General features: G+C 54.6%; 9 protein-coding genes across 9 annotated transcripts; 6 read left to right on the top strand and 3 right to left on the bottom strand.

The window, feature by feature from the left end:
* Nucleotides 1-149: 149 nt before the first annotated feature.
* J4E79_000077 (uncharacterized protein) lies at nt 150-2,192 on the top strand (the record flags this gene model as incomplete). The annotated part of the gene is made up of 1 exon (XM_049348996.1): nt 150-2,192. The coding sequence occupies one exon, from the start codon at nt 150-152 to the stop codon at nt 2,190-2,192; it is 2,043 nt and encodes a 680-aa protein (XP_049215783.1).
* Nucleotides 2,193-3,912: 1,720 nt separating this feature from the next.
* J4E79_000076 (uncharacterized protein) lies at nt 3,913-5,226 on the top strand (the record flags this gene model as incomplete). Its single annotated transcript, XM_049348995.1, has 4 exons — nt 3,913-4,091; nt 4,155-4,583; nt 4,663-4,928; nt 4,988-5,226. 4 exons carry the CDS (start codon nt 3,913-3,915, stop codon nt 5,224-5,226), a joined length of 1,113 nt encoding a protein of 370 aa, XP_049215782.1.
* Nucleotides 5,227-6,893: 1,667 nt separating this feature from the next.
* J4E79_000075 (uncharacterized protein) lies at nt 6,894-8,016 on the bottom strand (the record flags this gene model as incomplete). The annotated part of the gene is made up of 4 exons (XM_049348994.1): nt 6,894-7,316; nt 7,366-7,626; nt 7,676-7,828; nt 7,882-8,016. 4 exons carry the CDS (start codon nt 8,014-8,016, stop codon nt 6,894-6,896), a joined length of 972 nt encoding a protein of 323 aa, XP_049215781.1.
* Nucleotides 8,017-8,343: 327 nt separating this feature from the next.
* On the top strand, nt 8,344-8,702 carry TIM13 (protein translocase subunit; the record flags this gene model as incomplete). The annotated part of the gene is made up of 2 exons (XM_049348993.1): nt 8,344-8,451; nt 8,517-8,702. 2 exons carry the CDS (start codon nt 8,344-8,346, stop codon nt 8,700-8,702), a joined length of 294 nt encoding a protein of 97 aa, XP_049215780.1.
* A 101-nt stretch (nt 8,703-8,803) lies between these two features.
* Nucleotides 8,804-9,811, bottom strand: NUC1 (nuclease; the record flags this gene model as incomplete). Its single annotated transcript, XM_049348992.1, has 1 exon — nt 8,804-9,811. The coding sequence occupies one exon, from the start codon at nt 9,809-9,811 to the stop codon at nt 8,804-8,806; it is 1,008 nt and encodes a 335-aa protein (XP_049215779.1).
* A 412-nt stretch (nt 9,812-10,223) lies between these two features.
* Nucleotides 10,224-11,860, top strand: J4E79_000072 (uncharacterized protein; the record flags this gene model as incomplete). Its single annotated transcript, XM_049348991.1, has 3 exons — nt 10,224-10,406; nt 10,483-10,585; nt 10,635-11,860. 3 exons carry the CDS (start codon nt 10,224-10,226, stop codon nt 11,858-11,860), a joined length of 1,512 nt encoding a protein of 503 aa, XP_049215778.1.
* Nucleotides 11,861-12,512: 652 nt separating this feature from the next.
* Nucleotides 12,513-13,634, top strand: J4E79_000071 (uncharacterized protein; the record flags this gene model as incomplete). Its single annotated transcript, XM_049348990.1, has 2 exons — nt 12,513-12,702; nt 12,751-13,634. The coding sequence occupies 2 exons, from the start codon at nt 12,513-12,515 to the stop codon at nt 13,632-13,634; spliced, it is 1,074 nt and encodes a 357-aa protein (XP_049215777.1).
* A 388-nt stretch (nt 13,635-14,022) lies between these two features.
* J4E79_000070 (uncharacterized protein) lies at nt 14,023-15,090 on the top strand (the record flags this gene model as incomplete). Its single annotated transcript, XM_049348989.1, has 3 exons — nt 14,023-14,385; nt 14,456-14,821; nt 14,914-15,090. 3 exons carry the CDS (start codon nt 14,023-14,025, stop codon nt 15,088-15,090), a joined length of 906 nt encoding a protein of 301 aa, XP_049215776.1.
* Nucleotides 15,091-18,442: 3,352 nt separating this feature from the next.
* J4E79_000069 (uncharacterized protein) lies at nt 18,443-21,606 on the bottom strand (the record flags this gene model as incomplete). Its single annotated transcript, XM_049348988.1, has 2 exons — nt 18,443-19,622; nt 19,679-21,606. 2 exons carry the CDS (start codon nt 21,604-21,606, stop codon nt 18,443-18,445), a joined length of 3,108 nt encoding a protein of 1,035 aa, XP_049215775.1.
* Between the last annotated feature and the right edge of the window lie 1,183 nt (nt 21,607-22,789).

The raw sequence follows: 22,789 nt of genomic DNA, 5'->3' as shown, positions 1-22,789 counted from the left end.
AAAGTCGACCTCTGCTGCCAAAAATTTGTGGGGCGCATGCTAGCCGGGCTAGGCTCCTCCGCAGCCTCCGCCAAAATTTCAGACAGTCGGGTGTGCAATCCCCAACCAAGCCTGACCGTCGCCCACATCGGCCCACGAGCACCTGCGCCATGTCTCGCGTCCCGGCTGCGAAGAGAAGGCGGCTGTCTCCGCCCGAACACGGCGAGCATGCCAGCGGCGCGGCCGAAGACCACCAGGCAAGCTTCGTGAAGAACGCCGCGAAATGGCATCTCGAACAAGACTACGAAACGCGACCGCGCAGACTGAAGAAGCAGAGGGAGAACAAGAAGCTGCCCGTCAGGACAACCGAGGGATGGGTAGCGGCGCCGCCCAATGCGCAGGATATCAAAGAGGAAGAATCCGACAGCTTTCTCGCCTCTGGCAGCGACGACGGGGCGCTCGAGGCGTCGCATCTACAAGACGTGGACGAGGAGAAGCCCAAGATACCAGCGCGACAACAGATACTCGACGCCAAGGAAGAGCTTGCGCGCATAGCAGGTCTGGTCAACGAGGACCCCGAGGAGCACGTTGGGGCGCTCAAGGCACTGCAAGCCCTCGCCGACTCGGACAACACTACCGTCAAGAAGCTGGCGTTGGCGACACAAGTCTCCATCTTCAAGGACATTATCCCCGGATACAGGATTCGGCCGTTGTCGGAAGAGAAGATGCAAGAGAAGATCTCAAAGGAAGTCAAGAAGTTGCGGCAGTTCGAGCAGAAGCTGGTATCCAGCTACGAGGCATATGTAAAGCACCTCGCGAGGCTAGCAAAGTCGAGTGGATCGGACAAAGAGCACATGGCTGGTCTGGCAACAGTCGCTGTCAGCTGCGCATGCAACCTGCTCAACTCGGTGCCGCATTTCAACTTCCGTGGAGAGCTGTTGAAGATTCTCGTTGGCAAACTTAGCACGAGGAGGGTGGATGCCGACTTTGTACGATGCAGGGAGGCCATGGAAACCCTGTTTGAGAACGATGAGGATGGCAACGCTGCGCTGGAAGCCGTCACCATGTTGACAAAGATGATGAAGAGCCGGAACTACCACTTCGACGAAAGCGTGCTGAACACGTTTCTGCACCTGCGGCTACTGTCAGAGTTTGCGCAGAAGGCCTCATATCATTCCGTCGACAAGGCGGAAGACCCAATGGTCAATGGCAAGAAGATGAAGCAGAAGCGCGAGTTCAGGACAAAGAGGTTACGAAAGGAGCTCAAGGAGAGGAAAGCGATCGAGAAGGAGTTCAAGGAGGCGGATGCAGCTGTCAGTCACGAGGAGCGTGACAGGATGCAGGCTGAGACGCTCAAGATGGTGTTTGTGGCATACTTCCGAATCCTAAAGGCCCGCTCGCCCAAACTCATGGGTGCGGTGTTGGAAGGTCTGGCACGATACGCACACCTGATCAACCAAGATTTCTTTGGAGATATCCTGGAAGCTCTTCGAGACATCATCGCCACCGCCGAGCTTACGGCCGCTGCCGCAGTTGAAGACGACGAAGACGCATCGGATGAAGATGACGATAACGAAGCACCCGAGCGCAACCTTACGCGCGAGTCTCTCCTTTGCGTCATTACAGCCTTTGCACTACTCGAAGGCCAAGACGGAGCGAAAACAGCGTCAGTCTTGAAACTCGACCTCAGCTATTTCATCACCCATCTCTACCGCACACTACATCCTGTCGCATTGAACCCAGACATCGAACTCAGCTCCAAGTCTCTCCATCTTCCCGACCCCAACGCTGCGACATCACATGCCGACACCGCAAAAATCAACGTACAAACCACCATCGTCCTACTTATCCGCTCCCTCTCCTCCGTCCTCCTACCCGCCACCTCAATTCGCGCCGTTCCGCCCCTCCGCGTTGCAGCTTTCGCCAAACAACTGATGTCCATATCCATGCATCTCCCCGAGAAGTCTTGTACCGCTATGCTTGGGCTAATAAATCGTGTCACCAAGACGCATGGCAAAAAAGTAGCGCCTCTATGGAATACAGAGGAGAGACGGGGCGATGGAGTGTTTGATGCACTGAAACCTGAGATTGAGGGTAGTAATCCTTTCGCAGGGACCGTTTGGGAGGGAGAGATTCTGAGAAGACACTTTGCGCCTAGTGTGAGGGAGGCGGTGAGTGGTCTGGAGAGGAATATTTTGGAGGCTAGTAGATAGATGGGGTTTGCACAGTGGTACAACAAAGCTGCGTCAGAGACACCGATGAACGAGTATCCCGGGAGCTCCGTGGTCATGGGGTGTAGAGATGAGGATACGAGTAGAAGACAGAATGAAAATGACCGGAAGAGCAACGATATCGAAAGATGGCTTGGCTCATGCGATGGTGCATGGTGATACTCGTCAGTTGCCTTCGGACCTTAAACACCGAGGTGTGGGACCTACTGCCGACATACGTCTCCGGCAGCCACGTGGGAGACTTGATAATTTTCGAATAATTAGGACTTCTTGATCGATGCTTGACTGGCGAAGAAAGCTCCGTATCAACAGATACCTTGGGCCTTGGCGCTTGAAGTCTACACGACGTCTCCCGACCAGCAATCTGGACGTACGTGACTGCACACGTTACAACCTAGAAATTAAACTCGCCACTGGTTGTGAGAGGTTTCTGGTGGTCATTTATGCGACAGGGAGTACTCTAGACAAGGATGTTTTACAGGATGTATGGATCCCACTCATTCCAGAGGCCACTGAGCAATGTACCTCCGATTCCGATGGCGATTCCGATGGCCGGGATTGAGATGACCTCGGGACGCCCAAGGTCAAACCTCGTCGATCTTGGGACTGACATAGTACTCACTGCATCTTATAGTGTTCTACCCTCTCGGTCGGAAAGCTCCGGCAAGAGGGATGGATGGGTGGATTTGTTACCGGCTAAATAACCATGCCTTCATTTCAACGAACCGCCGGCATCTAGCGTCTTTCTCGCATAGATTCGCAGATCCATGCATGGGTCATGTCGTGCGAGCATGAGGTCTACTGCGACGTCGGTTTACGCCCATCTCCGCTGAGCTTTCGAGTGTCTCTTTGGCATTTTCGTGAAGCTTTCTTGGACGTCAGAAACAGATAGAACCATTCCTACAAACGGCGTACAACAGCTGCGTGCAAACTAGAAAGTGTTGCCTAAATCTACCATGCCTTGGCGAGCACGGCACACATCTATGGACCCTGGACGTCGTCCTAGGACGCGCAAGATCTTCAAGATTACTACTACGCCTCGCAGTCATTCATATTAGCCTCACTCTTGGCATGTACTGGCCGTCTCGTCTAGACAGCGTAGACGAAGGTTACCGCCTTGGCGGCAGATATGCTTGTAGCATCTACGGCACAACTAGCAAGTGGAGACTGTGAGTACTACTCACTGAACAGAGCTGGTCACTCCCTGACACTTCACTTCAAATGTGATAGAAATACAGCTATTGCCTGTCTTCTGCGCTATTGTCGCTCCAGCTTGCTTTGAAGACCGGTAGTTAGACGCAAGGGACTCTTACGCAAGACACTCTACTCAAAGTTGGTAGATCTATCCTCGGGCCATGCCTAGCTATACAATTTATCTGAGCCCGTAGTCTACATTTGTTCTAGGTCTTCGATCAAAATCTTGTGTGTTCGACCTGCATCTGCCGAACGCATCACACGCTTCATCCCTCAACATATAACATATTCGCATGTGGAAACTCTTGATACATCAATCAAAGCCCCCCAGCTAACAAGACTCTTTCCGACATGACTGTCATATAGATCACGGCTGGAAAGATCCGAGCAACTACCTAGGTAATTTTGCCTGTACATCGGCGCTTATGCCCAGAGATCTCATATATAAGTTGGGTCCTGCCTCTATTATATAGCAGTCAAGTCAGTGAGCGCTGCCTCCAAGTCAAAGATGGCAGCATTCCATCTTGGGGCGCTGTATGTCCTCTTCATCTCACTGTCCGTACTACAAATACTCTGTGCCGCAGACGCAGTTGGTGATCTGCAGACCAAGGGCCGAGCAGCCATCGACGCCGCCATTGCCAACTCAACAACGTGTACCAAAGACAAACTCCGCGTACGCCGAGAATGGTATGTCCAAAGGCACCCTAGGACTTTTCCATACCTACACCGCCAGCTAACATGTACAATCAGGGGCAGTATCAGCGCCTCGGAAAAGCGCGCCTACATTGCCGCCGTCCAGTGCATAACCAAAGCGCCCTCCAAGCTCTCTACCGTGTACCCCGGCGCCAAATCACGGTTCGACGACTTTGTAGCAATTCATATGAAATACACGCTCTCAATCCATGGCACAGGGAACTTCCTATCCTGGCATCGATACTACACGTTTGCGTATGAGAACGCGTTGAGAGTCGAATGTGGCTACAATGGTACCCAGCCATACTGGGACTGGGGACGATGGGCAGCCAGCCCAGAGACTAGCCCGATTTTCGATGGCAGCGACACGAGTATGAGTGGCCAGGGCGAAAAGGTGCAACATAATAGCAATGGGTTGAAGCCGGCTGGCAACGGGGGAGGATGTATTGCTAGTGGGCCGTTCAAGGGTATGATGGTTAACCTGGGGTATGTACCACCTTCCATACTTGTAGTGCCATACTGCCCCTGCCGGTATCCTATATGTGCATCTGCTGACTTCTCCCAGACCGCTGGCAGCAATGGACAGTCCGCAGGCTCCACGTAATCCACGATCAGATGGCTTTGGGTACAATCCTCGGTGCATCAAGCGCGATATCAGCAACTACCTTACGCAACTGTACGCGACGACAGATAAGACTGCTGCTTTGATCACAAGCAGCAGGACTATTGCAACATTTCAAGATGTCATGCAAGGAGCGACGGGTGTCCACGGGGCGGGACATTTCACGGTTGCTGGTGACCCGGGGAGTGATTTCTATACTTCGCCTGGTGGTGAGTACCATTCCTTTTCTTCATTTGCAGCTTCCCAACTGATCAACGCGATGCCGCAGACCCATATTTCTACCTTCATCACGCCATGATCGACCGTGTATGGTCTATTTGGCAGAGCCAAGACTATCCAAACAGGCAGCAGGTTATCGCAGGTGGCACGTCAATGATGGGCGGTGGGAGGGCGCAGAGTTTGGAGGATACTGTAGACCTGGAGGTGTTGAATGTAGACGGCAAGGCATATAAGATCAAGGATTTGGTTAGCACGGTTGCCGGACCGTTCTGCTACGTCTACGAGTAGTTGACGCGTCGACGACTGTCACAAGCCGGGGCCTCGACCTTTGAAGTGTAGAACGTACGATTTACCAAGCTTGGATTCGAGCTCGGGCTGAAATAGTTTGTAGATGCTAGCATATCTTTGAACAAGTCAACCGGGGCAAGTGAAGAGATGGCCTTTGTTATAAGCAGTACGTTATATATTGATGGTCCTCAGATTAGCTCTCCTGCTGTCCTCAGAAGGAACCTCGTCCATTCCCCATCGATTAGTCTTTCGACCTCTCAGCAGGCAATGATCGGGCTCCTCAACTCGACTTTGGCTTTAATGCCCCCACAGGGACATCATCACTGGACCCCTTCCGCCCGTCTGTAAAACAGGACTTTGAAAAGAAAACAACCCTCTAACACAAGCACCACCACCTAGACCCACAGACCCAACGACAAAGACCACGCATCCCCACGACCAGCGATGCCACAAGGGCAAAGGCGCTCGGATTGAAAACTACTTTTCATGTCGTCAAGAGCGAACTTCGTCCTCCAAGCTTGTTAGGCGAGGTAGCACGGCGCTTCAACCTTTTTTATTCTTCCTCAGTGCGCAGTGGGAAAGGCTGGGGCTGGAGTCTGGTGATGGTGAACCCAGTGGCTTTGCGAAATCGCCTCCATCAGCGTTGTGCAATGATGAGTTGAGCGATGTGGCTACATCTAGTATGATGGCGCACTCCCTCCGCTTTCCGTTCTTGATTGTCATGCAGTGAGACGCCGGGGTGATTAGTCCCCAGCATCGCCTTGTGACGAAGGTTTGTCGTTCACTGGGATCTGATGGGCGTTAGCTGTTGTTTCGCGTGCGCTTACAGCCGGCGCATTCTAAGCTAGATAATAGCGGTTGGGGCTACTTACTCGCTGCTCGGGTTGTGGGTAGTGAGAGAAAGCTGCCGACGCGCAGCCTGGAAACTTGAGCGCGCAATCACGGGCCATGCTAGCAGCGCGCTAATGACATAAGCATCTTGTCCTTCCACCGGCGTCGATCAAGAAGCCAAACTACTAGATTAAAAAATTATGTCTTGGCGTCTCCACAAAAGCAGTCTGTACATCCGGGTTGTGTCTACATATATTGTCATCTGTCGAAGGTGAAGCTTGTCAATTGTACATTCGCTGTCTTGCTAAAGACGATTGGCACGACGTGCACATCGGTATGTATGTATAATGCACGTATGTCTATCCCAACACAAGCATGCAATCATGGAGCACTGTCTTATGTGTTGCTTGACTATGAATAAAGCATTCGACATCGTGGCCGCTTCCATTACTCCATGTAGCCAGGTCACCTAAAACGGATGCTAGAGCAACCCTCAACCCACTCCGCTTGCTTTCATCGGCAGCCTTTGTGAAATTCTGTACAGAGGCGTGTTATTATATGCGGAGACATGGCTTCCACCTTGGGCATGTCACGCTAAGGTGTTACGATTGATACATGCTAGGAAAGAGAAGTAAGAGCGCTAGGTGAGATAGAAAACAATGCGCGTGGCCTCTCCAGGCCATTTTTTGCACAGCTCGACTCCATCATCCAACCCTGTACAGTGCCATCCAGTCATTCTCATCGCCGACTTCGACACACCCATCAAACTGGAGCATTGGTGGGCCCAGCCAAGCAAGCTTTTTGTTGCCCTTGAACTTGAGGTAGGAGCTGTTCCCCTAAAAACGGTCTCTTTGCTTGGTCCTGTAAACGGTAAAGCCGACATAGGCACCGGTCAGGGCTAGGCCAAATAGCACAAACTTGACGAGGAACCAAGTCCAGCTTCCACCGCTGCTGCTCTTTTCGCGCGTCATAGACGAGGCAGTCTTGCCCCCTGAGCTTCCTGACGAGGAAGCCGACCCAGGGGTCTTTTTGTAGAGATTTTGCGACTTGACTGAAACGATGTCGTGGTTGTCGGACAGTTCGCCGGTTTCGGCGGAGAAACCCAAGTAGGCGACGGGCGGAACCTTGAAGTTGGGGATCTCGAAGCATTGGGTCCATTCGCCCTCTGACTTGTACTGGAGCTCGAGGCGGAGGAATTGTTCTTGGAAATACGTGAGACGAGCTTTGGTGGCGATCTGGGCATTGCGAATGCCACGGGCCTAGTTGGCGTTAGTATCGAGAGGGCCATATGGGCCAGGCAGCACGTACAGAGCATCCAGCGACCTCGTTGGCCTTGCCGTCGTTGTCCTTGTCGTAGGGCGTGTTTCCATCTCCGTTCATGGCCATGATGTAGGGGAACACGGTGCCGGGGCGGTTGTTCTTGTAGGTGTCGAAGAAGAGGCCGAGGCCCTCAAACTTGTCGGTGTGGCCGAAGACGTTTCCTGGCTGCGCGCGCTGCTTGGTGAGCCACATGGCGAAGCCATCGCCGTAGAGGTTGCCCTGGCCGTGGATCTTGAACTCGAACGTAATCTACGGGCGTGAGCGTCTGGGACATGTGGTGGGACAGAGTGCAGCCTACCTCCCAGTTGGTCGCGGTCAGAGGCACGCGCGAAAACAGCCAGCCGTCGCGCGAGGGCTTGTCTGAAGCCAGTCGAATGTACTTATCAGTCCGAATAATCGTGTCTCCGCCAAAGTCCCACCAGCGGCTCTGCATGTCCGAGTCGAGGTACGGCTGTGTGCGGCGTCAGGGCATGTTTGCATGGGCGCAGAGGACATGCGACTTACGGGCTCGAGACTGTGTGTTCGCAGCGAGATGGCCTTGATATCAGGGTCCTCGCTCAATCCCCCGGACCGCGCCCAAGCACCCGTCCAGCTGCCTGCAAGCAAGCACAGGCTCGTCCATGGTCTTGCTGCCCACATGGTCGCGCACCAAGAGAGTACTGGCGCGGAAGAAAGAGTGGCACCAAGACTGCGTTGTAGTGGTTGGGGGAAACAATAAGAGAGGCACGGGTCGGGCGACTGGGACGGGGCGTGGCGTGCTGGAGTTGGCAGAGTGAATCGTCGACATGGAAAGGCCACTCTATCACCTCGGCGTGCATTGCAGGGGTCCACCGTCTCGGGTTGCAGCGACTACGCTAGCGAGAGAGGCGCTCTTGACGTCGACAAGCACGCACGACGCACCTTTTCGCAGCACCACGCCCCACGACCCACGCCCCTTCACCCCCAGACGCACACCCACCCGAGACCATGGACTCCCTGGGCGGCATGTCCTCTTACCCGAGCGACCCAAAGACGGCCGTCATGCGCCAGGTCCAGCAGGAAGCGGCTATGCAGAATGCGCGCATGCTCGTCGAGGTCCGTCGGTCCGGGGCATATACTGTCTCTGCATGGCGGTGCACGTCGTACTGACGCCTTCCCAGAAACTCAACGAGCACTGCTTCGAGCGCTGCATCCCCAAGCCCGGTGCTGCCCTCTCCAAAGGCGAAGAAAGCTGCATGAGCGCATGCATGGAAAAGTACATGAGCGCATGGAATACTGTGAGCAAGCAGTACGTCGGCAGAATACAGCGCGAGAGTGCCCAGGGCGGTGCCGTGCAGAACCTGTAAAGGCTTGGTTGGACTGCGCCATCACGACATTACAACACCGCGGAGGACCACAATGTACTATACACTGTACCATGAATAACATCTCGTCATGGCTTGGAAGCCTATTTCTTAGCAAACGTCTTCTGCCTCTGCGCATGCTCCTTTACAATGACACTGCAATTGACCTCCTGGCACAACCTCTTCTTCCTCTCTGGCGTGAGCTTAGTCGCAAATTCCAGTCCACTAGCCCTCTCCACCGCCTCGACCGGTACTTCAAAATCCGTCAACGGTTTGTGGCTGGGAATGACGGCATTCGGCAGCACAAAAGCACCCAGCGCCACCTTGCCCCCCAGCTTCCCGTCTTCGGCGAAGATGACCTTGTAGAAATGTGTAGGCACAGCCACGTTGGGTGGTGAGCCGATGACTTCATATGACACTCGCCATTTGCCGTCGGCCTCGCGCTTGGGGAGATACAGAGGGCCGGTTACGATGCGGACCGAGGGGTACGAGTGTGTGAGCCTCCGGCAGAAGTCCTCGAAATGCGCCCAGTAGTCGCGGTTGAAGCCATCGCCCACTTGCGGACACATGTTGCTCAACGCAAAAGTATCGTCCATGGCTTCCTGGCTCCACTTGGCATCTGCAGCAGGGACTTGATGCCCCCTATCGTAGCCAGAGCGGAAGTAGTCCTTCAGCTTTGCACGGAACATCTCGGGGATCGTCACGTCTTCTACAAACACGCTGTGTTTCCTGTCCGCGTTGCTGTTGGCTAGCGACTCGGGCGTAATGTGCTCGGCGACCCATGCGGGGTTTCGTGTTCGTCGGTCGTAACTTGATGTGAGGGAGGCGGCAGGGCGGAGATCGTTGACTGGGCCCGGGAACCCATATTGGAAGAGACCGTTGGGGTCTACGACTGCTCTCCGGGCAGCCACAGCCACAGCGGGCGACGGCGTGGCAGGGACCGAGGGTACAGGCGCTGGCCGGCCGGGCCCAGCTATGGTTGTCGTCGTAGTCGTGGTGACGGATGGTGCAGACGGAGGGCCATCCTTCTTTGCAGAGTAAAGCGCTGCAGTCGCTGCAGCTCCTGCAGCTGCACCACCAGCAGCTATCAAACCCAAGGTGAGTTTGGACATGATGAATGTTGTTCAGTCTTCCGAGACGTGGGTTGTTGGTCGTCGGAGGTGATGGGAATGCCCCCTCGTGAGCCAGAGAGCGACTCCCACGGCTTCGGCGTCCTTTACGGCGCGTGAGGGATGTCTCAGAACGCGTCTACCCGTGCTCGTCTGGTTCGCTGGCGCCTGCTCCCTAATGGTCATCTGCATTTTTGACGACGAGGGTTTGGCGCTTACCGCATGCACGCTAGTCTTGACAGCCGCACCTGCATGCATATTCGACACCACATACAAATCATCAAGTCCGGCTGTTTTACGGGTTTCCAGTACATGCGCAGCCCTCTTCGTTTCTGTTTCTTCTACCGTACATAGACGGCTATGCGGGTCTGCATTGAGGACATCATCGCATAAAGTGTGACGTCAACCCGCTAAAATGCCTTCCTGGCTGTCGCGAGCAACTGAGTCTCACAATGCTCAGCTCATCACGACTGCAGCCGTGTCAGGCTTTGTCGTGGGCAGTGCGATTCTAGGTTTTCAGAAAGCTCGGCGCTTGACAAGGGTAGCCGATCTGAAGGCATCGATTCCAGACGTCAGTGACGAACATCGCGCGTCCAGAGTGAGTACCCGAATATCGAATCGGCTGCATACTCGATCATCGAGCTGACACCTAAATACTCGCTAACATCACCCAGCTGACCGAATATGGTGCTGCTTCCAACGTCTTCGCCCCAAGCAAGGAAGATGAGCGGAGTATGGCATTAGCCGCAAGGGCAAGGAAAGGTGACTACGACGACGGTATTGATTCTTTCATGAAATGCCAGTTCAACTCTGACTAGTGCACCAGATCTCATCCTTGAACAACTCGCAAGAAATAGAGTCTTTCTCACAGATCCTGGAATCGCCAAGCTAAGGAATGCCTTCGTAATTGTAGTCGGATGCGGAGGCGTCGGATCACATGCTACGGCCGCCCTCGCTCGCTCAGGATGCTCCAAACTTAGGCTTATCGACTTTGACCAGGTCACGCTGTCTTCGCTCAATCGGCATGCAGTTGCTACACTAGCAGATGTCGGAACGCCCAAGGTTCACTGCCTCCGCAAACGACTCGAACAAATCACACCCTGGACCCATTTCGAATGCCGAAATGAACTCTTTGCCGAGCATACTGCTGCAGCTCAGCTAGCACCCATGAACCATCAGCAGCCGGATTTTGTTATCGACGCTATCGACAACATTGACAGCAAGGTTGCACTTCTGGCATACTGTTACATGAATAACATCAAGGTCATATCTTCCATGGGTGCAGGATGCAAGTCTGATCCTACACGAATATTCATTGGCGACATCTCCACAAGTACAGACGACCCGTTGTCAAAGTCTACAAGGCGAAAGCTACGCTTGAAGGGTGTCAAGGACGGCATACCAGTTGTCTACTCTACAGAAAGGCCAGGCCCAGGGAAGGCTGAGCTCCAACCTCTCTCCGAAGAAGAATTTGCGAAAGGCAACGTGGGAGAGCTTGGTGTTCTTGCAGATTTCCGGGTACGAATCTTGCCAGTTTTGGGTACTATGCCAGCCATTTTCGGTCTCGCAGTTGCGAATCATGTCATCCTTTCCATCTCTGGCTACCCTCACGAATACTTGCCAGCCAAGTCACGCGACAAGATGTACGACGGAATTTTAGGTGCTCTCCAAGGTGCCGAAGAAAGACTGGCACGTGCACTCTTCAGCGAGGACCCACTGGGTCTCAAGATTCCCATAACACAAGATGATGTGGGCTATCTAGTAGAAGAAGTATACCATGGCCGAAGTATCATCAGTGGGTTGTCTACACGCCTAGTATTGACACGATGGACTAAGCCAGCTCTGAGTTTTGTTGATGAGAGAACACCGGGTCAGAAGAATAGTCATCTCCAGATGAAGGACTTGGTTCTTATGACGAAAGAAGAGGCAACAAAGCATGAGAGGGAAGTGTTAAAAGGCCAAAAAAGCTTAGAGGAAGTATATGACGCCGAAACGATTGAACGTGTCGACAAGACAATGGCTGAAGAAGACAAGTTCCAACGTTTGAGGTAACAAATGATACACTGATTATCTTGTTGCACATTCCCATGTGATCCTCACACTGCAACGACTCCATACAACTTCGGCATCCAGTCATCTCCGTGACACGATGCAACCGCCCTCAGAGTTGCATTCTCCGCGTTTAACCCCGATATCACCAGGTGCATTGTCATCGGTCTGCATCAGTCGGTCCGCCGACAATCTTTGGCAGTGGCCCGATATCCATCGGCGGTCGCATTAGCGCAAGGCACGCGACCAATAGGAGAAGTCCTCACTCCCGCTATCTACGCGGTGGATAATTTTTCAACTGATGACGCACAGCATCAGTAAACGAAACCGGTACTGTCCCCGCAGTACAAGTACGCGTAAAGGTCTATGATGGCGAAGGTAGCCAATGGGCGCTCATGAGAGTGACGATGGGACCAACCAGAATAGCTCAGTTCCGCAGTCCGCCTGCATAGGCTGCCTTGAGGCTCTTCTAGACGGGCCAGGCTCATAGTGAACGTCATATCGGAATGTCCACGGAGTTAACGGTCGTTGCTGATATATAAGTGTTTGTGCACGGATGGTGCGGCCAAACATCCCACCCACTACAACTACAACTACAACACCAACACCAACACCAACATCGAGCACGTACGCTTACAACAATACGAACTACACAATGGCGACAGATACAAAATTCCAAGGATGGCTCGGCAAGGACGAGGAGAGTGTCAAGGGAAAGATGGAGTGGGGTCAATTTGAACCTAAAAAGTGGACCGAAGACGATGTTGACATTGAGATCTCTCACTGCGGTATCTGTGGATCAGACTTGCACATGTTGAAATCTGGCTGGGGCCCTACACCATATCGTATGTTACAGACTGTGTCAACTGCTTCACCGTACTGATGGTTATTAGCCTGCGTCGTCGGTCACGAGATCATTGGCAAAGCCGTCAAGGTTGGCAAGAACGTCAAGCACGTCAAGCAGGGCGACCGTGTTGGTGTCGGCGCGCAAGCACGCTCATGCCTTCAACCAGACTGTCCCGATTGCTCGAACGGCATCGAGAACCATTGCCATCGCGAGACAGTAAACACTTATGGCTCCATCTACCCACGCGACGAGGGCAAAAGCTATGGTGGATACGCCACACACAACCGCACAAACGGACACTTCGTCCTAAGTATCCCTGACGGCTTGGATAGTGCGGATGCTGCGCCGATGCTTTGCGGCGGAATCACCGTCTACTCTCCGTTGAAGCGTTATGGCTGTGGTCCTGGCAAAACTGTCGGAATTGTTGGAGTAGGGGGCTTAGGTCATTTCGGTGTTCTCTTTGCCAAAGCCCTGGGTGCAGACAAGGTCGTCGGTATAAGCCGCAAGGCTGAGAAGCGCGATGACGTTCTCAAGCTAGGCGCTGACCTCTACGTTTCCACTGACGAAGATAAGGATTGGGCCAAGCACAACGCACAAACGCTCGATCTCATTATATGCACCGTTTCCAGCGCCAAGATGCCTCTAGATGGCTATCTTAGTTTGCTCAAGACTCATGGTACTTTCATCCAAGTTGGAGCACCGGACGGCGGAGAGCTTCCTCCCATCAACGCCTTCACGCTTCTTTCTGGTGGACTCAAGGTTGGAGGCTCTGGCATCGGTGCCCCATGGGAGATCAAGGAGATGTTGGAGTTGGCGGCTGAGAAGAAGATCAAGCCATGGATCCAGAAGAGACCAATGAAGGATGCTAACACCGCGGTTGTGGACATGGAGGCAGGAAAAGCGAGGTATAGGTATGTTCTGGAGAACTAAGCAAGCAATATGCACAGCAACATAGCTTTATACGTCTGAAGGCAAACATGTACATTCTCTTGCAAAGATTTACCATTGATGATATGCTCTTGCGGCACTTTATGTGTGTTTCTCATGTTGCGTTTCAACAGAATTGCCGCTCCGCCGACCAATTGATAACATCCTAAGACACTCGCATCTCTTCATACCTATATTTTGTGATGATTTGTAAACTCATCACTATGTTATCCCAAATAAGGAAATAACCTACCCCCCGGCCCGAACGTTCCCCACAAGATCGACATGTGACGTCGTTGCAAATTCACACGACAACATCAGCCTTACGACTCGCAACTATGATCACCAACCGCCCATACTCGAAAGACAGTACACTTTCTTACTGTGCATCATGCCAAACACCAAAACCATTGACGTCCCCCACCTCGGCGGCATAACAGCTGCCTACCAAACCTCCGGTCCCGTGGACGCCTCCAAACCCACCCTCATCTTGATAAACTCCTTCGCTACGTCCTCGGAGCTCTATCGCGATGCATACACGAACAAAAAACTTACATCGGTGATGAATCTGGTAGCGATCGAGCTATTGGGTCATGGACAAACGCGCGCAAAGACTGAGAACTGGACGTACTGGGATACTGCGATGATGAATCTGCAGGTTATGGAGAAGCTGGGTGTGAAGAAAGCTTTTGTATTAGGGACGAGCCAGGGAGGATGGGTGACGGTACGAATGGCACTTTTGGCGCCGGAAAAGGTAAGCGACCCACGCCATGTCTAATGATTTGTGACGCACTCTACCAGATATTGACAGAGGAACTACCAAGATCCTTGGCATAGTACCTCTTGGAACATCCTTAGACTATGAGTCCCCTCGTTCTCGCGATCTAGGCTGTTGGCACGCCGTTGACCCCCTCGCTGACCGCATCACCGGCGAATTCGGCACCAAATCCAATGAGCCTACGCCAGACTTTGCACCCAGCACAGATTTCTGCAACTTCCTCATCGACGTGGGCTTGGGGAAGGAGGAATGTCCCGAAGACGTCCGCGCCTTCTGGATTGATGAGATTAAGAATAATTATCAAGGCGACGAAGGACGTCGAAGGATCAGGATGTGTGCAATTAATCTTAGAGATCGGGACGGATTGCATATGCGCTTGAGCGATGTGCTGTGTCCGGTTTTGCGGTTGCATGTAAGTGGATGGATGCTTTTCTTTTCATAGCAACGTTGGTCTCATTGCGGATGTGTTCTCTAGGGTGATTTCGCAACTGACTGTCGTCACAGGGAACTAGCGATGTTGTTTATTCGGTCGCGAACGCCAAAGAGGAGATGAAACTCTTCACGAACTCGCCGAATGCCAAATTGGAGGTTATCGAAGGCGGCCAGCACTTCTTGAGCGCATCCAATCCGAAAGAGGTTAACGAGTCTGTTATTCGTTTTGTAAAAGAGTATAGCAAGTAGAGGTTTTGGGACGAGGGCTTTGTGTTTTGCATGTTGGATGTTGAATAGGCCTTGTTGAATCAAACCTTGGAAGTATTTTGACTGGGTAGCTAGGTAGCAAACAGATATCATAACACGGACGCATTAGCTATTTGCGCGCATCTTTCATTCTATCTGCACCGACCCCATTACCGTAACGCCGACGGATGTAGTGTGTCTCGACAGAGAGAAAGGCTATGTAGTTGATTTGTGATGTTGATGCTTGCGTATAGAGGGCATTAGGTCAATACACAAAAATACCAACCCAGTTTATGTTGAGCATCGGAACAGGTGGATGTTACAAGCACAAACGATTAGGGGTCCTTGTAGGCTTCATCGCAAAGATCTGATGGTCCCATATAGCCGCTCTAAGCAAGATAAATACTGTAGGGATAAGTAATAGCACGTGCGCCATTGGGTGTCTGGCTTACCAACAAGGCAAAGATGAGACCTTGCATCTTTCCACATGTTCTAGCTGCATACAAAGTATGATGCGCACACAGTCGTCAACATTTGTTTTGTAAGTAATCTTCGCCGTTTGTGTATAAATGTGCATATCGGTGTGACAAAGGGTGGATATGTTGAGTTCTGGCACACACGCACACTCACACGACGCCATGCTTTTTCTTGCTGGCTATGATGTAGTTTGATATGCGCTCTTGCGATTACCCCGCTTATCCCAGTCCTTCAGCTGTTGCTTGCTTTTGCGCGGACCACGGACTCTTGCCCCTCTCCACACCTGGCACTTGGACTTAGCCTCCGGCAAAACGGCGCTCATGCCACATTTGTAAACTTGGTCTGCGGGCCGAAAGTATTGCTTTTGACGGAATGGTTCCAGCGCTGGGTTTGCGGGAGAATTATGGATCTATCTCGATGGCCGCTGCATAGGTCCCACAATAGCGCGATAGGTCTGATCGGCAGCGGTGATGCGCTCCAGTGTGTGGCCATGAAGAAGGAAAGTGCGGAGCAAAGCAATATTGTCGAGAACACCGCCTCTTCACGATCACGGCACGTCGGATCTGCGTGGTCAGCTACCAACAGTCACAGTCTAACAAGAATCAGCATCGGCAATCCTGCGACATCACTTCCACATTAAGAGCACGTTATTTTACCTGTATGGCGGGCTATGGGCCATACAGGGCCCAACCGTCGATGCAGCTTTGGATTTCAGACTCGCCTAAAGACCCATGTCAGCATGATCTCCAGTGTAGAACTACACCGGAATAGCCGTTTGGTAAGCGTATTCGTAACATGCATCTACGTACCCTTGTCAACGAGATGTGGCTGAGAATGATCGAACCGAAGTCCCGCCCGCTCGCCTCGCAAAGGAAATGCCATCGGTCCACCCAACACCACCTTAGGGTCTCGCACGTGCGTCAAGATGCGAAGGGCTTGCAAAAGTTGGGCATTTCCCAGCAAGTGGGGAAAGTTTGACGAGCCGCCAATGGCTACAATCGCAGCGACATCGAGACTGTGCTGCCCCTTGTGCAATGCGACGAGCGATCAAACATGGGTTGAGAGACGACCTGGAAGTGATTACTGTTTGACATTAGCATATCTTGTCAACTGGGATGAGAGTTCATTGGCTTGTCGGAACGCGATCTATATCCATGGACTAGGTACCGATGTTGTTTGCTTTTTGGGCGTCTTAACCTGATGGACACCGGGGATACTCGATGTAGCCAGCAAGTTCTTACAGCGGGACAGATGCACCTGCAGCCGCATCTGTATCTGCAGCGACATGCAGGATGTAGCCGGTATGTCTCCGCGGCATTCGTCCACGCCGCGCCCCTCTCGATTAAGACCGGTTCCTGCGTCTTGCCGTGGCCCTTGAATCGCAGCATGAGTAGGCGTTTGTAGATACTGCACCAGAATAAGACTTGATATATTGCATGGTGTACTACAGCCACAGAGGAATCCGTTGATGTTCCCAGGTCTAACAAAGTCGTCTTGAACATAGCCGACATTTGCCAGTAGGGGCGACGGGAAGGACACGTTTCGCATCCTGGTCATTTCGGCAGTACTGCATCGCCGTTTACCTCAGCATGTGCCGTTTGGGGAGCATGTGACGGGTTATTGTTGAAGAAAAGAGAAGAAGGAGTGGGACATCTAGACAGTGGGGTGAGTAGTTGGCACTTGGCTTGTTCCAGGGCTTGACGTCAACAGGCCTTCACAACGGATGGCAGGTGCGATAGGCGCGTAAGAAGACGGAAGCCGGTACACGTCAGGTACAACCCACTGCTCTGGGTGCCTGTGCTCTATCGTTTGGCTCGCAAATCAGTGTGCATGACCGTACAGCGCGAAGATTTGTTACCGCAGCAGGCAGGATTCGCCGATTGCGATCGATAAACTGACTGCCTGAGCCCATGCATCAATATGCAGGCCTCGATTTCACCTTTGACTTGTGTAGCTGCACCGTTCTCGTTTCAGTAAGACAAAACCAATTGCATTTGGCGCCCAAGCGAGCTGTCGGCTGGGAGTTTCAGGTGGTCGTTGGCAGTCTGAGACAGAGACCCGAGCGCACACAGCAACAATGTCGCATTTATGCGGTCAAGAACGCTCTTGTCCGCTGCATATCTTTGTGCACAAAGTCGCGGTAGGAATCCTTGCATGCCGAGATGAACAATGCTTGTATGGATGTATAGTTGCAAACTTATAGATATATAACGGTACTGGATTAAGGTGAGGGGTAATGCACCCGAACGCACCGAAGAAGTAGCTCTGCCGGCTTTTGTTCGTAGCCATGGCGTCCACCATCGGGACTCACCGCAGTGGAGTTCCAAGACTGCCTTGACCAAGTGTAGACTGACCCTTACAGCAATCAGCGTGTTAAAAGACACACGGGTGATGCAATTTCAGGGGTTAGCACAAGCTGCGGGTGCTTGTACCCGGTATAGCTATTGAGCATACGTGAACGTTGCGGTTTACCCAAGTAGCGTAGCAGATGCAGTACGGTACGGAGTATGGTACGGATGTGATATTCGTGCGTCTAAGTGCATATGTGTAGCCAATCAATCGCCAAGGGGCTGTGGTGCTCTCTAAAGCATAGATGTGGTGAGAGCGACGCCCGAGTCCTACTTTTGCAAATCCAGGAGGTCCACCCAATGCAAGGAGATATAGACCCGTGTTGGTATCGTAAACCCAATAAGAGAAACAAAGAGAAACAAGACGTCTCAAGTGGGATGAGCCCGATGACAGCTCTAACAGTGAAATCGCCAAAAAGAAAGATATGGCCGTGAATGGAAGCAAGGAAACATGATACCAAAGAGTGATGCGCTATGATACAGGGTATATGCAAGCAAATGCGAAGAGATCGAAGAGTCGTTGCGCGCAATTAATTCTCCTCCATCAAGGCTTCTTGGTCGCCGGTTTCGCGCCAGTCGCGTGCGCGTTCGGATAGGCGCTTGACACCAGCAATGCGCTCTGCCCAGAGAGATTCCGAGGGCGAGCGGAAAGTGTACGCGCGCTGGGATGAGATGACACCGATTGCCTGCAACACGGCCTTTCGCGAATCCCTACCGAAGACAGCAGGGTGGTTGATCCACTCGAGACTGGACTCGAGTTCTGCGTCAAGCGCATACATGGTTCTGACATCAATGCCTGCTGCAGGAGTAAAGGGGCTATCCGCATGAGGCGAGGGCGTTCGCGCACGCAAGTCGCCACTGGTACTGTGCAATGTCGGTGATGCGGATCCAGTGCTGCCTGCTGCACTGGATGGTTCGTTGCGTCGGTGACCTGGAGGTGGAAGTGGTGGCAGACCTCCTTTTCCGAGTCCTTTTAGAATACTGCGCGTTTCCTTGAGAAGGTGGTGTGCGCGGTCGTGTTGCCCACGCGAAACAAGCGTCAATGCGCGTGTCAGCATGTCTGAGGTGAGCAATTCCATGCGTCGCTGCACGACGTGAGGATGAGGTGGGATGGGAGGTGTTGGTGGTCTTCCAGTCGGGCTCTTCTTTGGCCCTGACGGTAGCAGAGTGATGGCGAGTAACGACGGGCGTGGTAAATGTGACAAAGACCCTTCGCGTAGGATGTCACCGTACGTCAGGTCTGCCTGGATCAGCGGCACTTCTTCAACGCTGAGTGTGCGTGAGTCGTCCTGGTCGAGCGGTCCACCGAGAGCCTCAAGGCCAGACACAATCGACTCCCAAGGGTCCTGAGGAAGCTGTTCTGGTGAGCCGGTGTCTGGTGCAATGGCTAGTTGGACCAAAATGTCTCGCTTGTCGCCAAATCGCAGGTCACCCAACGCGGCTTCGGCGTCTCGTCCGGTGGCTCGTTTTGTAATCTGTAGGGCGCCGCTGATCTTGACAAACTTGGCAGGAGAGCCTTCGGGTAGTCGTAGCTTGAGTTTGACGTTTTGATGCGAGGTAGTCTGGAGGGAGCCGAGACAGCCAGCTGCACACTCACGCAGCATCATCCAGTCTTTGACGTACGTGTACGAAGCCTTGGTGCGGGTAGAAAGTTCAATCATGGTATCGGGCTTGTGTGTCAGTCCTAGACCGAAGGAGTGGATGGAGACCCTGGATTACGTGTTAGCAGTGGTTGCGCGGATTTGTGGGAGGAAGGGGCTACGGACTTGGCAGCCTCGGCGCGGGAGATGACAAAGTCGACGCTTTCAGCATCGGAGGTGGAGGAATCGCTGATGAGCAGGATGCTGGAGAGGGGGTTGCTGGACTTGCGCTGCATGAGCAGATCCATGGCGACATTGGCACCGTCGACGACATCTGCGCGCAGGCTCTTCTGGCCAACGGGGCGGATGGAATCGAGCACCTTGGGCCAGTCTCTCCACGCCTTGCTCGTCATGCCGACGATGGGGACACCACCGCCGCTGGAGCCGAAGGTGACGAGGCCCATGCGGTCGCGCTCGCCCAGGTTGTGGACCAGGAAGCGCAGGGTGTCGCGGAGCAGGTTGATCTTCAAGCCCTGCATGGAGGAGGATACGGGGATGACGACGACAATGTCGACGGGCACGTGGATCGAGGGCGCGGGGCGCGGCTCGGGCACGGCGGCGCGCGGGGCGCTGTACTCGGTCGGGGCGGTCATGGTGGACCTGGCGGCGCCGTAGGACGAGTTGATGGAGGAGAGGCGCTTGGGGCGGCGGTAGTCGTCGTCGTCGGGGCCCGAGTTGTCGTGGTCGTAGTCGGGCAGGCGGGCGGCGGTGGGGAAGTCGAGGCGGATGTCCATGAGGGCGCGGCGCCAGAGGTCGAGCTGGCTGCGGTCGTGGAACTGCAGGTGGAAGGCGGGCAGCTCGGCGACGGAGAGGCTGAGGGTCAGGACGAGGCTGTCGGGCGCGTGCTCGACGTGGTTGAGGTGCTTCTTGATGAGGATGGAGCCCTTGAGGGTGCACTTTGTCTTGGTGAGGGGCGGCGTCTTCTTCTCCTTGACGCAGATGAGCATCTCGGAGAAGAGGTAGCACTCGAGCTCCTGCCACGACTGGCGGTCCTTGCCAACGCGGATGTGGCCATGGAGGCGCAGCTTGCCGAAGCGCGAGAAGTCGAGGCCGTGCCAGTTGTCGACACGGGCGTGCAGGTCTTCGGTCATGTCGTCGAGCAGCGCCGCCGGCTCGTACGGCGGCGCGGGCGACTTGGAGCGCTCGTAATCGCTCTCGGCCACGCTGGCGAGCGGCGGCAGCGGCGGCGGCGCTCGCGGCAGGTCGTCGGGGCTGGGCCGCCACTTGCCCTCGACCACCTCGACGGTGACGAGGCACGTCAGGCTCTGCTGCTGCCGCGACCGGCTCAGCGTAGGGAACTCGCTGCGGACGGTGACGGTGGGCGCGGGGATGGGGCTCCGCACGCCGCCGCGCGGGCTGCTGAGGCTCGTCTCCATCGACTGCACGTCGTAGTCGTGCCGCCGCCCGTCGTGCGTCGCGGCATACTCGCTCGACGACGCGAGCCCCGTCGCGCCCGAGTCGCTGCGCCCGTGGGCCCGCGACTGCGCCTGTGACAGCGACAGCGACGCGCCCCGCTCGGAGCCGCGGTCGCGACTGTGGCTGCTGTCCCGCTGCCGTGTGTGTGTCGTGGGCGGGTATCGCGCCGACGCGTTGCTTCCGGTGCGCGACCGCCCGTGCTGCTGCTGCTGCTGGTGCTCGTCGTGCGGCCGCTCAGCCTGGCTGTCCCACGGCGTGGGCGTGTTGGCTGCGCTGCGCTGGCTCTCGGCGTGCGGCGGCGGCGCCTCGTGCTGCACCGAACGCACAATCGTCGATAGTTTCTCTGCGCGCACATCAGCCTGCCTGCCCGCCGCCGTCTGCGAGGGCTGCCTACCAAGGTCGAGCACGTTGCCCCCTCTGCTGCTGTCGAGCCCCAGCGTCGCATCGCACGTCGGGCAGTGCTGCGACTCGAACTCGCGGATGTACTCGTAGAAGCACGCCTCGTGCGACACATGGCCGCACGAGAGCTGCAGTATCCGCTCGCCCCGCAGCGTGTACTCGAGGTTCTCCTCACACACGCAGCACTCGCTGCCGATAAAGGTTCGTTCCCGTCGTGTCCGCGTCCGCTCCATGTCCATGACCCCGGCCATGCCTCTGCCCGAGCGAGGCGGCGGTTGCGAGCTGACCAGAGTCGCGTCCGATCGTTGTGTGTGCGACGTCAAGCCTTTCGTCGTGTGACTGCTGCGCGAGTGCGGACGGAGGCCTAGGAAAGACATGAGCGCCCGGAGCTCCACGACACGTCTCAATCGACCAACTCGACTCTCTTCTTGCCTCTCTTGTCCTGTGTGTCGTATCTGTCGCCCAGCTGCCGGAACAGGTAGAGATTCGTATCCAAAGCCTCCTTGGGTGTGCTGTGGGGAGGGTGAGGACGACGGCGTCCAGACAAACAAAGTTCAAAACCGTTCGACATGGAAGGGCCGGGGCTGGGGCAGGCCTCACTTTGGGATCGCCTCAAGCACGTTTCAGCATCCAGAGAGCACACGGAGCAGCGTTGAAGAGCCCGCGGGCTGGGTGGACCTTTAGGTTAGAGCCACCAGGTACCGGCAAGCTGCGTTAGCCGGGGTATTGTGCCCGACGCGATTCGAGCCGTCCAACACGGGCCTGTCTGCGAGGCACTGTGCACAAGGGGAGAATGCGATGCGCCGGCCCGTTAGCTTTCGTAATTCAAACAGCTGCAGCGTCGCCGCCCTTGGTCATCACCCACCATCGCGCAGCACGCCGTCTGGCTTCCATCACACCTGGCCTCCACTACCAGCCCCGACGACTGCAGCATCCCGTTTGCAGCCAAGACTAAGCAGCACCGATGCATGGCTGCACGCTGCACGCTGCACGTACGTCGCGCCATCCCTGCACGGGGGGCGTCGGAGGCACATGGGCCCCTGCCACGACCAACCGGACAGGGCTTGCGTGAATAGGGAGCCTTGGGAGCGACAGCTATGCGCCACCCCGTCAATCATTCGCCCTTACTTTACACGCGATTCAGTCCGTGAGTTGGCCCATGATGGCGGGCCAGAGACCGTTCGCATCGCAAATCCCCAACCTTGCGGTCCGTGACCATGTCGAGCCGAGTAGGGAGACAGCCCACATACCTGCTTGAGCGCTGGCGAGCTGAATCGAATTAGGAGACATGCAGCCTCAATACGTCAGGGGGAACACACATGACAAACGACGCTTCTCTTCCCTAATCTGACGGCCTTCCACCTCGTCCGCTATACCTACTTGTCTGTCCTGTATCTCCTAAATAGGGGACACGCTAGAAGC

This window comes from Alternaria viburni, assembly GCF_023758015.1.
Source record: "Alternaria viburni strain BMP 2772 chromosome Unknown scaffold_1, whole genome shotgun sequence".
NCBI classification, from domain to species: domain Eukaryota; kingdom Fungi; phylum Ascomycota; class Dothideomycetes; order Pleosporales; family Pleosporaceae; genus Alternaria; species Alternaria viburni.
Note: the sequence above shows the minus strand (reverse complement) of the source record. Positions and strands in the feature narration are given on the sequence as shown.